Source organism: Medicago sativa, chromosome 3 (assembly GCF_051527215.1).
Source record: "Medicago sativa cultivar Bolivia chromosome 3, Bolivia_mono, whole genome shotgun sequence".
In the NCBI taxonomy this organism is placed as follows: domain Eukaryota; kingdom Viridiplantae; phylum Streptophyta; class Magnoliopsida; order Fabales; family Fabaceae; genus Medicago; species Medicago sativa.
In genome coordinates, this window is record NC_140751.1 from 28131525 (window position 1) to 28149145 (window position 17621).

Sequence of the window (17621 nt, forward strand, 5' to 3'; positions counted from 1 at the left end):
AAGAGACATGTAGGGTTAAGTATCAAAGAACTCGGGAAATTCCCAAACCTACAGGGAAAACTTACCATCAAGAACCTGGATAATGTTGTTGATGCTAGAGAGGCACACGAAGCCAACCTGAAAAGCAAAGAGAAAATTGAGGAGTTAGAGCTGATATGGGGAAAACAAAGTGAAGACTCGCAAAAAGTGAAAGTTGTGCTCGATATGTTGCAACCACCAATAAATTTGAAGAGCCTGAATATTTGCTTGTATGGTGTGGGACAAGCTTTCCGAGTTGGTTGGGAAATAATTCGTTTTCTAACATGGTATCCCTCTGTATCAGTAATTGTGAATATTGTGTGACACTTCCACCCTTAGGGCAGTTACCTTCTCTTAAGGAACTAAATGTTGGCGTGAGTTATGCCACTGATATATCATGAGCAATCATAGGGATATGATTTGTAATCAGAAATAATTACCATTATGTCAGTCTAGTAAAAATAGGTTTTTACTTATATATATAGAATACCTATACACTCTTGTAATGTAGATTTGGAAAATGAAATAAAATGACACCTACTGTATCAGTTTAACATGGTATCAGAGGGCTGGGACTGTGATGTTATCACCCTCTCTTTTACTATCTAATACGCTGCTTGTTCCATCTCTCTCTCATAAGTTGCTATCCGTGAGTCAAGTTACAAAAGACTTGAATTGTATTGTGCTGATATATCCCTCTTTCTGTTTCCTTCAGGATATTCTCACCAAGGAGACCATTGGGCTGATGCTGTTACTACAGCAGTTTATCTCATTAATAGGATGCCATCGAAGGTTCTTGATTTTAAGACTCCGCTGCAAACTTTGTCAACATTTGTGTCACTACCCACCATACAAATGCTCCCACCTCGAGTCTCTGGTTGTGTTGCATTCGTTCACCTACATAAAAATCAGCGAACAAAACTTGATCCTTGTGCCATTCGCTGCCTTTTTTTGGGGTATGGTGTACACCAGAAACGGTACCGTTGCTTTGACCCTATCACTCGGCATACATATGTAACTATGGATGTGACTTTCCTCAAATTCGACACTTTCTACCCCCTCCCTCATCCAATTCTTCTCTTCAGGGGGAGACACGAGAAGAAGAATCGAATTGGTTGATGTTTGACTGGTTCAATGATATCGATACATCATCTCATGAGGTTTCTGATGAGGCTCCTCAAACTGAAGTTGAAGCAACAGAACCCCCCTCTCTCCAGTATCCAATGACTCTTCTTTAGAGAATATCGGTGAGGTTAGCTCTCCTGTTACTCTTGATAATAATGTTGATATCAATGTTGGCTATGAGCTTCCTTACAGGCATAATCGGGGGAAACCACCAAAAAGGTACTCTCCTGAGGTGGAAGACCAAAGATCGAGGTATCCAATTACTAATTATGTCTCTACAGAGGAGTTGTCTGAACCTCTTAAGAAGTTTGCAAATGAGCTCTCATCACATAGTGTTCCTACCAATGTTGAAGAGGCTCTTGAAGACCCGAGATGGATTCAAGCTATGAATGAAGAAATGGAGGCATTAAATAAGAATACAACATGGACTCTTGTACCTCTACCAAAGGGGAAGAAACCTTTAGGTTGTAAATGGGTTTTCTCGATCAAGAATAAAGCTGATGGATCTATCGAAAGATACAAGGCAAGACTAGTGGCCAAAGGGTTTACACAAACATATGGTGTAGACTATCAAGAAACCTTTTCACCTGTAGCTAAGTTGAGCACAGTAAGAGTCCTTCTATCTCTCGCTGTAAATCTTGATTGGCCATTACATCAATTAGATGTAAAAAATGCTTTTCTCCATGGATATCTTGATGAAGAAATATATATGGATATTCCTCCAGGATATATGACAAGTTCTAATACCGAAGTGGTGTGCAAGTTACAACGTTCTTTGTATGGTTTGAAGCAATCCCCTAGAGCATGGTTTGGGCGATTAAGCTTGGCAATGAGAAAATATGGCTTTCAACAAAGCAATGCAGATCATACTTTATTCTTAAAACATCACGAAGGTAAAGTTACAGCTTTGATCGTCTATGTAGACGATATGATCATTACAGGAGATGACTCTAAGGAAATAGAAAGGCTTCAAAAGCAATTGGCGACAGAATTTGAAATGAAAAATCTAGGAGGGCTCAAATATTTTCTAGGGATTGAGGTTGCTAGGTCGAAGCAAGGCATCTTTCTATCTCAACGGAAGTATATTCTAGATCTCTTATCAGAGGTTGGATTACTAGATTGTAAGCCTGTAGATACTCCAATTATTCAAAATCACCAGCTTGGAGAATATCCAGATCAAGTGCCAACAGATAAAGGAAGGTACCAAAGGTTAGTTGGCAAAACTTATTTATCTATCTCATACACGACCTGACATAGCCTACGCTGTAAGTGTAATGAGTCGGTTCATGCACAATCCAAGTGAAGATCATATGAATGCAGTAATTCGGATTCTCCGGTACTTGAAATCCTCGCCTGGAAAAGGATTAATGTTCACAAAAAATAATCATCTTCAGGTTGAAGGATATACAGACGCCGACTGGGCGGGAGATATCACAAGTAGGAAATCCACTTTAGGCTATTTTACCTTTGTTGGAGGGAATTTGGTTTCATGGAAAAGTAAAAAACAAAAGGTTGTAGCATTATCAAGTGCTGAAGCTGAATTTCGGGGGATGGCTAAGGGTCTTTGTGAGCTCCTTTGGCTGCGAAGGCTGTTGACTGAAATTGGATTTGCTCTAAGTTTTGAAATGAAACTATTTTGTGACAACAAGGCTGCTATAGACATTTCTCACAATCCGGTTCAACATGATCGAACCAAACATGTGGAAGTAGATCGGCACTTTATTAAACAAAATCTGGAGACCAAAATAATTCAATTTCCATTTGTTAAATCTGAGGACCAATTAGCAGATATACTCACAAAAGCCGTATGCAGCAGAAACTTTTTCAACTCACTTGACAAGTTGGGCATTCAGAATCTCTATGCACCAACTTGAGGGGGAGTGTTGGCGTGAGTTATGCCACTGATATATCATGAGCAATCATAGGGATATGATTTGTAATCAGAAATAATTACCATTATGTCAGTCTAGTAAAAATAGGTTTTTACTTGTATATATAAAATACCTATACACTCTTGTAATGTAGATTTGGAAAAGAAATAAAATGACACCTACTGCATCAGTTTAACACTAAAAATTTGTGGTATGAAGATGTTGGAGACAATTGGCCCGGAGTTATATTATATTCAGATTAAAGAAGGTTCCAGTCCTTCCTTCCAACCATTTTCATCTCTTGAGCGTATAAAATTCAACAACATGTCAACTTGGAATCAATGGCTTCCCTTTGAAGGCATAAATTTTGCTTTTCCTCGACTTAGAACTATGAAGTTACAAAATTGTCCAGAACTGAGGGGAAATTTTCCTAGCCATCTTCCTTGCATAGAAGAAATTGAAATAAAAGGTTGTGCTCATCTATTGGAAACAGAGCCCACTTTACATTGGTTGTCGTCAATAAAAAAAATTAAAATTGATGGAAGGACCCAATTGACATTTCTTGGGAGCGATTCTCCCAAGATTGAAAAGTGTGTTATGCTGTCATCTGTGCCAAAATTGTTTTTGAGAAGCACTTCTCTTACACACTTGGAACTCGATTCTCTTTCTTCTCTCACTGCATTTCCCTCAAGTGGTCTGCCCACTTCATTGCAATCACTTCATATTCGTAGTTGTGAGAATTTATCCTTCCTTCCTCCTGAAACCTGGAGCAATTACACATCACTTGTGATTCTTCGTTTATTGAGTTGTTGTAACACACTCACATCCTTTCCACTTAATGGTTTCCCTGCGCTCCGAACACTTACCATACGTGAATATAGGAGTCTGGATTCCATTTATATTTTAGAAAGGTCTTCACCTCGGTGGTCGAGCCTCAAATCACTTAGAATTGAATCCCATGATTCAATTGAATTATTTGAAGTCAAGCTTAAGATGGACATGTTCGCCGATCTTGAAAAGTTGGAAATGAAATGTCAAAAGTTGTCATTTTGCGAAGGAGTTTGTCTACCTCCCAAATTACAATCAATTGAGATTTATACCCAAAAAATAACACCGCCGGTTACGGAATGGGGTCTCCAATATTTGACAGCTCTCTCAACATTGAAGTTTGGAAAGGGTGATGATATACTTAATACCTTGATGAAGGAGTCGTTGCTACCCATCTCCCTTGTGTTTCTAGATATCAGTGATCTCTATGAAATGAAGTCCTTTGATGGAAATGGGCTTCAACACCTCTCCTCTCTTCAATATCTCAGTTTTTGGTTTTGTCATCAACTTGAGTCATTGCCAGAAAACTGCCTCCCTTCCTCGCTGAAATCACTTTCATTTCATCATTGTGAGAAGCTTGAGTCATTACCAGAAAACTGCCTCCCTTCCTCGCTGAAATCACTTCGATTTGTGAATTGTCAACAGCTTAAGTCATTACCAGAAGACAGCCTCCCTGACTCTCTTAAGATGCTGGAGATTGATAGATGTCCATTGTCAGAAGAAATGTATAAAAGGAAGGAACATTGGTCCAAAATTGCTCACATCCCTGTCATCAAAATAAATGACCAAGTCACAATATGATAGACAAATTGTGTTCCCGTTTCAGGTATGTTCCTACTAGAAAGCCAATAATCAATCCTCTGTATGAGATTTAATGATATCTCAGAATTCAACATTTTGTATAGCGTGGACACTCCAACTTTGGTAAGCTTAGATGTATTATTCATAAGCTTGTCAATGTAGTTTATGAAACAACAGTTTATGAAGATATAACTTTTGTTAGAGAAAACTTATAAATTATCGTAAAAGCTTGTTTATTTGCATAAGATATTTTTCATAAACTTATAAATAAATCAATCCAAAGGGGCCCCTATTCACTTGCTATTATATTATTTGCCAAGAAATTCACTTCCTGAATCATTCTGTTGAAACTGTTAATGTTAGCCTGTTACCATTTTATAATTTTGCTGTTACTCAACATTTTATATTTTGTGCCTTCTGTTCAGGAGAGGCCTAATAAATGGATGAAAATTTGCTCACTTGATGAAATGAAGACAAGATTAGGGCAAGATTTTGTGTTCATGATTCTTCTTGTAAGCTTGTTTTAGAGGAGCCAAATGCATGGTTGCCATTGATTTCATCAGGATTGGATTTACTTAGTTAGTATCAGTTATGTATTTTCTTATCATTTGACTTCATCTTTGTATATTCTTCAATACTATGCACAACAGGGTTTGTAATTTTCTTAACACATGAATGATATGATTCCAAAAGTTATACAGTTGGGAATCTTCTGTTTCAATGCTTTGCTCGTTAGTATGTGGCAACATGAAGCATACAAAAATGGAACAAGTTGAAGCACTGAGAAAATCTTAGAATCCATGTTGTTTTTGGTTCATAATATTGATGTTCCTGATGCATATTCAATAAACATATTTTACTTTTCTATAATACTTTTCAAGTCATATCAGATTACTTGTTTCTATTTCAAGTCATATCAAACTCGTATCTCAAGGATAGATCGTCTATTTCATTTTATGTTCCTATTCATAAATCTTAATCAGGAAAAGAAAATTCTATACAACATAAAACTTTAGACTATCTACAAGTGAATTTTGTTGCAATTTTGACAATGCAATGCCATGAATCTGTCTGATCCTCTCCCTTGATAGTTTCAACAGCTTTCCTATCTCCTCAAAAGACAAAGGGGTCTCTCCATTGAGTCCAAAGTATAATATTACAATCTCTTCTTCTCTCTTGTTAAGTGTGTTAAGAAGCTTCACAACCCCTTCCTTCATTACCTGTCTCTCAAACATTTTCTCCGGAATCATTTCAACTGGTCCCGGTATAATCTCCTGCATTATATCATAGTAAACATTATGACTAATAGCTCAGAGTTTGTAGCTTTTCATATATAATAATAAGAATAAGAATGTGTAGTTAATCGCCTAAAATACGAATGAAATTGTAGAACCTTCAGTATTAAGTTGCTCTGATCAGTTATAGCTCTGTCCAATGAAATTGGTTGTCTGCTCCTTTCAGAAACAAGTTTTACAGTTGAAACATTCACATTGAGAACCTCAGCAATTTCATTATATGTCGGCTTCTGCCTCAGTCTTCGTCTTAAGACATTGTTAGCCTCTGCGATTTTTGCAACCATTCCATACTTTTCTCCCTATAAATAACAAACTAACCAAACATTCATAATAAACAGTTTATTGATAGTAAGATAGTTTATTGATCAAAACACTTTCAATAATAGTAAATCCAAAGAGACTATGAAAATAGTGATAAGTAACCAATTTTATTTTTCCGGTTTATAACGGTATATCACTATTTTACTATAGTTTTTTAAACTATCTTACTTATCACTTTTACTAACGTATGTTTCGGTTTTTTAAAAACTAGAATCACTAGTAACCTCCGCATGCACCATACCTAACTAACTTCGTCTAATCAAAAGTCAAAAATTAGTCGTGAATTGTGAAAACTTAACGGTTAAAGAACTTACACCAAATTTAGCATATGATTGGTTCAAAGCTAACTAAAAACAACCATGTTGCTCAAGGTTAAAATCATTTTTAGCATTATTAGTAAACAATTGAATAAGCGTCTCATTTGTAAGAGCTTCACCTTGTAACCTCAAGAGACGCGGTTCAAATATCCTTAGAATAGTTGTAAAATAGTCACTAATATCACTTTAACTAAAGATAATTTTCATCCCCTCGCCCCCAAAAAATGTTATAAAAACAATTTGTCTCACCGGTAATCTGACTAATCTGGACTTCTTCGCCAAAGCTTTAATCATGCCTTGTTTAATCCACCAGTAAACATATGTAGACAGCTTACATCCTCTATCCGGATCAAATTTCTCTGCTCCATGAAGAAGTCCAATGGTTCCTTCCTGGTTAAATGAATTAAAATGCCTAATGAGAAACTTTAACAAATATCAAAATACTGAAATGTGTTAGTATGCACCTGGATGAGATCTTGAATGCTTAAACCTTTGCCTTGATATCGTGTTGCGATTGATGCAACTAAACCGCGATAATCACGAGCTAATCTTTCTTTTGATTGTCTTGTATTAATCAACACTTTATCTAGACTTGTATTCTCCAAAGTAAACCTTGAAATAGCATAATTCCCTTCATTTTCTATCTTTGCCCCCTCCTGTTGTTATTCAACACACAAATGCATAATCCTGTTAGTGATGGAATATGAATTTAAATCATATCCAGCAAGAAAATTTGCATTATACAAAATGGATGATATATAAACAGATCATTGTTTAGTGGATAAATTTGGAAAGAGAAAATATACGTTAATTATGCTCAATGAATGGTTAATGAATATAACATGGCGTCATAATTTACTTATCAACCACATAACACAATTAACCACGATTTTAAACATCGTTAACCACACTTTTCATATTATTTTTAAGAGTAACTAATTCAGTTCTTAAGATTACAATTCTAGGACACTCTTAATTCAGTCTCTGGAATTATTAGTATTTCAAAATACTTATTTTGAATCAGTCAAATTAGTTTCTGAAATTGTCCGACTGATGCCTGCAACTTTAGGGACTAAAATTCCCTTTTATAATATAACTTATAAACAACATATACCTTGAGACATAAACAAAGCTCAGCCTCTTCTGTTGAACTCAAAAACCCTGATGTCACAGACCCTACAACCTCTTTCTGCCTTAAGAAACTGTTCTCAACATTATTTTCTTCCACCATACATCCCAAATTTTTCCTTCGTTTTCTCCTTCTCTTCCTCCTCATATCATCAATTGCTATTCCAGCAGCTGCAGCATTTCTAGCTGCATCCACAGCATCATTGGCTAATGCAACTGCTTCTGTTGCTGCCACAATGACTAATGCATCACCATAAACCAAATTTGTACCAAACTTTGAGGGTGTAATAGTAGGTGAATTTTGTTGAAGTGAATGGTGTGTCTTTAGAGATGGAAAAGTTGGAAGTGATGTTAGAGACATGGTAGGGAATGTTGATGTCTAGTTTGTGGATGGATTAGATTCATGTTATTCTAGCTAAATATATCTAGCTATGGCTTTAAAATAAAAGAATAACTGGTTAATTTAGTGCTTATATTTTGGCCCCAAATTTTTTTGGATATGTAGATATTATTTGTCCTTATTGAAAGAGTGGGAAATATCTTTTAGTGACACATTTACTCAAAAAAAATAAAAAAATCTTTTAGTGACACATGTATTTAGACAGAATAAAGATGAGTCACTTACATGTGTGGATGTCAATGACACAATGAAATTTGATCTTTTGATGTAAAGGTTGTAACTCTTTTTTTCTGAGGGAAAAGGTTTAACTGTATTTATGTATTTATGGTTTATCATTATTTTCTCAAAGATGTGCTAGATGTATGAAATATGTATAAACTATGGATTCATGACCTATAGTTGTTTTATATTTTTTATGATCTAATTAATTGTTAGATTATTTTTTTTATATCAAAAATCACTTGGTTCAAGTGATAAATAATTTGTGCTCTTTAAGCATGTGATCAAGTTCGATTTTTAACTCGTGTATAGAAAAGTCTGATTGAAAGGTGAGAACTCACTTTGTGTGCCCCACAAGTTTCCTTAGTTAACCTCGGTTAAACTAATAATCTTTATAATTTTGTGAATTTAATGATTAGTTACAACTAAATTACCTTTAATTATAATTAAACTAGTGTATTTACCCGGCGTTGCCCGGGTTAGACATATTCAAGAAGAGAAAAAAATTCTATGTATGATATCTGCAAATAAAATTTATCACAGATTGGTATAGGATGAATATCTTAATAAATACACACAAATATAATAAAATATACCATGTTATAAATACTCGTAAATTTATAGATGCACATACAGATAAAATTAACTGGATTTAGTAAAAATATTAACACATATAGAATAAAATTACATTTTTTTTTAAGTTTTCAGACTCGCATAAATCCATATTCGTTATTAAATTAATAAAATTATACAATTGTTGTGTTACATGAAATAATATATAACTGGATCTCCTAATTAATGATTTTTGTTTGATTAGTAATTTGTGAATACCTGATTTGGAGTATAGATGAAGGGTATCGTATGTAATTTGTTGAGATAGTTCTGTTACATAAAATATTAGGAATTCAATAAAAAAGTTATGTAAAATATTTAATAGATAAGATCAAAAGTTTGTTTAGATATTTATGCCAAATTAAATATTGGTTTTAAAAAATAGAAAAATAATAAAAATATTGAATAAACGTGGAAGTGACACGTGGCATAAAAAACCTTACTTTATATATATATTATTGATTGATTGATTGATTGATTGATGATTTATAGTTGAAGGGTATCGTATGTAAATTGTTGAGATATTTCTGTTACATAAAATATTAGGAATTCAATAAAAAAGTTATGTGAAATATTTAATAGATAAGATCAAAAGTTTGTTGAGATATTTATGCCAAATTAAATATTGGTTTTAAAAAATAGAAAAATAATAAAAATAATGAATAAACGTGGAAGTGACACGTAACATAAAAAACCTTACTTTATATATATACTATTGATAATTGATATTATTGATTGATTGATTATTGATTGATTGATTGATGTGTAGTTTGTTGAGATATTTCTGCTACATAAAATATTAGAAAATCAATAAAAATTAAAAAAAAAACTGAGTGCATAAGATCAAAAGTTTGTTGAGATATTTATGTTAAATAAAATATTGGTTTTTAAAAATAGAAAAAATAATAAAAATATTGAGAATGAATGTGGAAGTGGCACGTGACATAAAAAACCTTTACTTTATATATATACTATTGATTGATTGATTGATGTGTAGTTTGTTGAGATATTTCTTCTACATAAAATATTAGAAATTCAATAAAAATTTAAAGAAAATACTGAGTGCATAAGATCAAAAGTTTGTTGAGATATTTATGTTAAATAAAATATTGGTTTTTAATAATAGAAAAAATAATTAAAATATTGAGAATGAATGTGGAAGTGACACGTGGCATAAAAAACCTTACTTTATATATATACTATTGATTGATTGATTGATTGATGTGTAGTTTGTTGAGATATTTCTGCTACATAAAATATTAGAAATTCAATAAAAATAAAAATAAATACCGAGTGCATAAGATCAAAAGTTTGTTGAGATATTCATGTTAAATAAAATATTGGTTTTTTTTTTGACAAAAAATAAAATATTTGTTTTTAAAAATAGAAAAAATAATAAAAATATTGAGAATGAATGTGGAAGTGACACGTGGCATAACAAACCTTACTTTATATATATACTATTGATTGATTTAGAAATAAGGACCTGAAATGATATCATAGGTGTTATCATAAAATGATAGTATAAGTGATTAATAATATTAAAACACTACTGGTGAAATAATAATATTTTAGGACCTGAAATATTATTCTTAAAATCAAAACGCTACTGATTAATAATATTGAAACGAAAAGGACCTGAAAAAATAGTATATGTGATAATAGTATAGGTGAATAATAATATTAAAAGGCTACTGTTGAATCGAAAAGAGAAAAAAAAAATAGTATAGGTCTTAATTCAAGGACGTGAAACAGAAACAATAGTATAGGTGTTAGTTCAAGCACCTGAAACTCGTAGGTGTTTGTAATGGATGCCAACAACAATAGTTCAAGGACCTGAAATAAAAAACAATCAGTAAATTCACTCGTAGGTGTTAGTTCCCTCTTATATTATATATAAAAATAAAAATCTAAGCATAAGTAAAAGTAAAAGAAACAATAGTATAGGTGTTTGTTAAACCTGAAGAAAGAAAAAGCTTAGATCAAAAGAAGGTTTGAGTTTCAGTTTTTGCTCAAAATATGTGATTACGTGATTAAAAAATTCTCCTTTATTCATAGTTAAAAAAAAACAAACCGAAGCCTTTTTTTTCCTCAATGTTAAAAAACTAATAATTGAATAATATGGTGCTAAAAGAGATAGTAACTAATTGAAACTTCTTTTCCTAAAAAAAAGAAATATTTAATGGATAGTATTGAAAGTATTATATATAGTTTGTTAAGGCATTTTGGCTACATAAAATATTAGAAATTAAATATAAAATTAAATAAAAATATTTCAGGTCCTGAAATATTATTATTAAAATCAAAACGCTACTGATTAATAATATTAAAATGAAAAGGACCTGAAAAAATAGTATAGGTGATTAATAATATTAAAACGCTGTTGTTGAAACGAAAAGGAAAAAAAATAGTATAGGTGTTAGTTCAAGGACTTGAAACAGAAACAATAGTATAGGTGTTGGTTTAAGGACCTGAAACTCGTAGGTGTTTGTAATGGATGCCAGCAACAATAGTTCAAGGACCTGAAAGAAAAAAAAAACAATCGGTAAACTCACTCGTAGATGTTAGTTCCCTCTCATATTATATATAAAAATAAAAATCTAAAAATCTAAGCATAAGTAAAAGAAACAATAGTATAGGTGTTTGTCAAACCTGAAGAAAGAAAAAGCTTAGATCAAAAGAAGGTTTGAGTTTCAGTTTCTGCTCAAAATATGTGTTTACGTGATTAAAAAATTCTCCTTTATTTATAGTTAAAAAAACAAATCGAAGCCTTTTTTTCCTTAATGAAAAAAACTAATAGAAACTTCTTTTCCTAAAAAAAATAAAAAATAAATAAAGGAAGATTTAATGGATAGTATTGAAAGTATTATATATAGTTTGTTGAGATATTTTGGCCACACAAAACATTAGGAATTAAATATTAAATTAAATAAAATATTTAGTGGATAAGATCAAAAGTTTGCTGAGATTTTTATGTCAAATAAGATGTCAAATGTCAAATAAAATATAGAAAAAAATATAAATATATTGAGAATAAATGTGGAAGCGACACGTGGCATAAAAAACCTTAGTTATATATATATATATATATATATATATATATATATATATATATATATATATATATATATATATATATATATCTGTGTGTGTGTGTGTGTGTAGTTTGTTGAGATATTTCTTCTACATAAAATATTAGAAATTCAATAAAAATTAAAAAAAAAATACAGAGTGCATAAGATCAAAAGTTTGTTGAGATATTTATGTTAAATAAAATATTGGTTTTTAAAAATAGAAAAAATAATAAAAATATTGAGAATGAATGTGGGAGTGGCACGTGGCATAAAAAACCTTACTTTATATATATACTATTGATACTATTGATTGATGTGTAGTTTGTTGAGATATTTCTACTACATAAAATATTAGAAATTCAATAAAAATAAATATAAAAATAAAAAATACAGAGTGCATAAGATCAAAAGTTTGTTGAGATATTTATGTTAAATAAAATATTGGTTTTTAAAAATAGAAAAAATAATAAAAATATTGAGAATGAATGTGGAAGTGACATGTCGCATAAAAAACCTTACTTTATATATATACTATGATTGATTACCGTTCAACTAATAATCTTTATAATTTTTTGTAAAGTCCTTTGACGTGTGCCAAAAAAAAGAGGAATTATTGCTTAAAAATCGTTAACAATTTTTGTTTTTTTTTTTTGACAAAAGTTTTTGTTTTTATTTTTAAAATTTAAAAGAAAAAAATGAATCTAACCATTAAAAATCATTAATAGAATTTGTATTTTTAAATTTAAGAGAAAAATTAAAAAAAAAAAAAATACAATCACACATCCTCGTAAATAAAATCTGTTTTGGGAAACTAATCTGTTAAAATTGATAACAATTTCTCTGTTTTTTAAAATCTACAAAAATAAACAATATGTTACTAGTACAACAAAAATTTTGCCAACCATATCCTTGGAAAAAATTAATGGTCTACATATTTTTTTTGCTTATTATACGGTTTTTTTTTCCGACAGAAATTATATGGTTTTCTATTAAACGGTGTTTTTACATATAAAATAAACAAATATTCGGTAGAAATACTATATTAATTTTGGTATTTTGAAAATACTCACGAATTCTCAAAATTTTACTATGTCAAATTTATACTAGAAAAATTGAGAATAGCGACGGGCGAAATCTGTCTCTAAAACAAGAAAAATTTGTCTCTAAATAAGTCTGAGACGGAATCAGAGACGGAACTAGGCCTGTCTCTATTTTTGTGGTCGCTAAAGTCTTTAGAGACGGAATTATAGTTTCCGTCTCTGCTAGAGACGGAATAAATCTGTCTCTAATTTTTTAATTCCGTCGCTAAGTGTTCAATAAATTTTGAGGTATTTCTGTCGCAAATAGAGACGGAAATCACCGTCTCGAATAGGCAAAATTCCGTCTCTAAATTCTGGCGCAAAATTAATGAATTCCGTCTCTGTTCAAATAAAATTCCGTCTCTACAGAGACGGATAAAAAGTCCGTCTCTAAAAATGATTTTTTTTTTTATAAATTCAGCCTCAATATTTCCAATGTTTAGTGCTAAAATAATGTTTAAGATATTCATTATGTCTATCTAACTATCAAGAATGTCACAATTATATTTTGATAAACATCAAATTTGCAAAAGTGACATGAAAGTACACTCATACAACAAAACATCACCACATGATATTATGTCATCAATTCATCATGTAATTTTACCAATATAAAATTATCTAAAATGTAAAATGATCATGATATATGTTTGATCTAACAAAAAATATATAAACAAAAGTAACCAAACTAAAGTTCATCCATCTCGCTGTTACCCTTATCACCCTCTCCTTCCTGTTGAATTGCAGAGTTTATAATTGGCATGAAATTCCCAAACATTTGCTCCTAGCGCTCCATAATAGCAATTTTCAACGCCAAAGACCATCTACTATTATATCTCTTTTTAATAATAGCTCCATCAATTTAGCCTACAAACAAAAAAAATCATGAAGTTGTGTATTTTGAAAAGAACAATCAACTTTCAACCTAAGTAACAATGAAGCTTGATGTTTCATATCATATAAAGAAAATAATGTATCCCCTAAATAACTATATCTCCCTATTTATGTAACTGCCACTATTTGTAACAATTGTTTCAACCATTTGCCATTTCAACTTTTCAACCTGAGTAACAACAATATTGAAGGTTCATATTTCATATCATATAAAGAAAATAGGTTCAGAGAGAAACAATTGCAACTGGACCATATTTTACATGTAAATAACTATATTTTGCCATAGAAGGTAGGCGGTCAAAAACAACAAACTGGCCGCAACACAACAAACAACCATTAAACAAAGTCAAAAACACAGTTCATAGAGATAAAACTGTCTAGCAACACAACTAAATCAACACTGCTGACTGCAAACAATAAAACCAACCAAAACTGAAACAAAAAGTGCTGCCATGCCCTTTAAACAACCGCACGAAACCTATGCTACCAGATAATAAATTTTAAGCACCTTATATCATAAAAATACCTTGAAATCCTTTGGGTTTGTTTGAGAAGATGTGATATGTTGATGAGTTGTAATTATTCTTTTACCTCTTCCGCTGCCTCTACCTCTACCTAACATTCGTGAACAATACAAAGTAAAAAAATCAAGTTGAGTTTAATTAAAATATAAATAACATAAGTCATCCAAGAATAAGAGGGTAGAAAATTCAATAAATTACCTAGTCAGAATATGTTTCATCATCATCATCATCATCTTCTTCGGCACTGTCTTCTACTTCTACTTCAATATCTTTATCCCATTCAAAGGTAACCTCATCCAAGAAAGGACCGTACGCTTCCTCAACTTCTCCAACTAAATCAACAAGACTTCCTTCAAGATTGTCATTTGCAATTGTCACGTGTGATTGTGTGATTGATTCATCTTGGTATGGAACTTCTTTCTCCGGCTTACTATCTTCTAAAATTTGACCTTGGTCTTGATCACAGCCAACCAATCTTTTTTTCCTTCAGGATACTGTGTGAAGTATACTTGTTTTTGGATCTTACAAAAATCATTAACCAAACTTTGCAGCACCATTAATGTAAAAATCCAGGGTTGGTATAAAATAAAACTTTATTCAATACGATATTAATAATAAAATCATTTACCCCAGAATCGTCAACCCTGCCAAGAAGCCTCGGTCCTAACTGCCTGATATGTATTCTCTAATCACATGTATATCTGATACATTCTGCTTAAAGTTTTCGTATGCTTTATAACATATTTATTTAGGTTCTGATCAAATACTAATCCCATACATGTCAGTTAGTGTAATACCCAAACATTAATAATTTGTAACATATCTATACACTCTTGCAATGCAATAGATATTAATCATATTTCTATCCTTGATTCACCCTTAAAAGGACTCATATGGTATTGGAGATAATAAGTTTGGGGAAGGGGTTTTTTTTTTTTTTTAACAATTCAAGAAACTAGATTAGTGATTTGCCATGCAAAATTTAAGTTTTTTGAATGCTGGTAATTAATTACCATGTGTGCAGATTCAGTTTTCAGCATGGCATAATCACTTATTTCTCTACGAAAATCACAAAAATGCTTAATCCAATACCAAAGAGTCAAAAGTCATTATTTTTAAGCATGTAAATCAAGCAAAAACACAATTAATATCATGCATCACGTGGGATTTTAGCTAAACATACATATAATCAAAATCATAATGTTCTTCTCACAATCACACACAAAAGAACCCCAAGGTGGGAAAAACTATCTATTAGGAACTCACCAATACATCTCTGGCCACTTCAATCAGCTCAAGCATCAACAAAGCTCATGCCATGCTCCATAAGCACTTTTTTTTTTCAAAAACATCTTATCCATAGCTTATTGCTTCTGCTTTCGGCTTTTTAACTCAAACATCAACTTATCCACAATCTCATCACTTCTGCCTTTGCTACAATTTCACAGAATCACTTTCCTGACAGTTTTCCCAAAACGGCTTATTTGCAACTTATGACTTACGAACGTTCCGATTTCGACTCAAGCTTCAACCCAAACTCTTACTAAGTCTATCAAGCAATTTATATTCAGTTCTGGAGCGATTCCACCAACTTAAATTCGCAATTCAACTTATTCCGCAAAATTATGCCAAAACCCGTAAGTGACTTTCAGCAGGATTTCCAAAGTTCAAACGTGTTTTCTGAGTTCATTTTTAATCCGAATCATATGAACCGTATATCCAAACTGAAGGGAATTGAATGTAAAATCCAGAAATCCAACAATTACCCAAGTCTGAGAAACACAGCAACAACTACGACAAAAAAATCCACTTATATGCCATACGAATTTTTACTTAAAAATCACGGAGTTCAAGCATAATCACTTCTTAACAACAACAGCTCAACCATAAACAGCTTCACCCTATCACACAAACCCAGCACCAATAATAGACAACATTAACTTAAACATCCAACTCTTAAAACAACTTATAGCTTCTACAAGTTTCAACATCATTCCAAGGTCTACCCCACTTATCCACACATGTAAAAGCAGTTATTAATCCACTCATATAGTCCCTCAAGCATATAATTCCTGATATAACCATCACAAGAACATACATAACAACTTACTCACATACGGCCTTCAAATCCTTTACCCAAAGTTAAGTTTCTAATTCATCTTTCAATCCCCACATCTGTATAACAAACCCAAATGTGCATAACATCTAAACATACCTGAAGGCCATCGATAGTCATCTGCAAGCTAAGACATTCATGGTGAAAGAAATTGATGTTGTGGGAGGAAGGCTAGGGTTCGGCCCAAAGGGAAAGAAAAGGGAAGAATTTTTGCTTGCAATAGAGTTAGATTGTATCAAGGTTTACAATGGAATAATTGTATGTTAAATCAAGGCTTGGAATTGATGGATTGAGTGAAGTAGGGAGAGTAACGTGAGAGATGGAGAGGGAACAGAGAATTGGTTCTCTGTATGTGAGAGAAAGGGGAGAAGAAAAATGAAAGAAGAAATGAGATTTGCCCCTTTTGTCTCATATAAAAATATCCATAAGTGGAAAGGACATTTTTGCCCCTTTTTTTTCTACACTCTTCCTCAAACCAAAATACAGTAGAAACTCTTTGAATTAATACTCGGTAAATTAATAAACTCTCTAAAATAATAAATTTGTCCGGTCCCGACTTGGGCCAATGTAAAAAATTGAAAAACTCGATAAAATAATAAGATAATAATTTTTCGGGAGATCCCTTTATAATTTTCGGTCCCAAGAAAATCATAAATTAGTAATTCATAGAAACTGAAAATAAATATATTAAGAATACATTGAACACATTTGTTCCTCTTGTTTACATTTACACTTCAAAAGTCATTATTGATTTCCAATGCATATGAACACAGTAGTTACTAATTTACTTTGAGTCTCAAGGTTCGTTGCAACGTAATTCTAAGAGGCATAGACTAATTTTCCTTTTTGTTTGGTATGTACAATATAATTACTTTAAAACTCTTTAAATTAATAATTATTAATTTATCGATAAATTAATAACTCTCTAAATTAATAAATTTCTCCGGTCCTGACATTATTAATTTATAGAGTTTTAATTGTATCTGATAAAAATGCCGT

The 17621-nt window shown here is 31.7% G+C and overlaps 2 protein-coding genes and 1 long non-coding RNA gene across 3 annotated transcripts; 1 reads left to right on the forward strand and 2 right to left on the reverse strand.

Annotated features, from left to right (window-relative positions):
• Nucleotides 1-3233: 3233 nt before the first annotated feature.
• Nucleotides 3234-5432, forward strand: LOC146936904 (putative disease resistance protein At3g14460). The gene is made up of 2 exons (XM_085751462.1): nucleotides 3234-4668; nucleotides 5069-5432. Exon 1 carries the CDS (start codon nucleotides 3234-3236, stop codon nucleotides 4641-4643), a length of 1410 nt encoding a protein of 469 aa, XP_085607588.1. The 3' UTR covers nucleotides 4644-4668; nucleotides 5069-5432.
• A 92-nt stretch (nucleotides 5433-5524) lies between these two features.
• On the reverse strand, nucleotides 5525-8096 carry SIG4 (sigma factor 4). Its single transcript, XM_085751463.1, has 5 exons — nucleotides 7691-8096; nucleotides 7041-7232; nucleotides 6826-6966; nucleotides 6037-6237; nucleotides 5525-5917 (listed from the first exon to the last, which is right to left on the reverse strand). Exons 1-5 carry the CDS (start codon nucleotides 8063-8065, stop codon nucleotides 5639-5641), a joined length of 1188 nt encoding a protein of 395 aa, XP_085607589.1. The 5' UTR covers nucleotides 8066-8096; the 3' UTR covers nucleotides 5525-5638.
• A 5485-nt stretch (nucleotides 8097-13581) lies between these two features.
• On the reverse strand, nucleotides 13582-17003 carry LOC146936906 (uncharacterized). Its single transcript, XR_015030783.1, has 4 exons — nucleotides 15773-17003; nucleotides 14705-15000; nucleotides 14509-14597; nucleotides 13582-13955 (listed from the first exon to the last, which is right to left on the reverse strand). It is a non-coding gene; the product is annotated as an uncharacterized LOC146936906 (long non-coding RNA).
• Nucleotides 17004-17621: the final 618 nt, after the last annotated feature.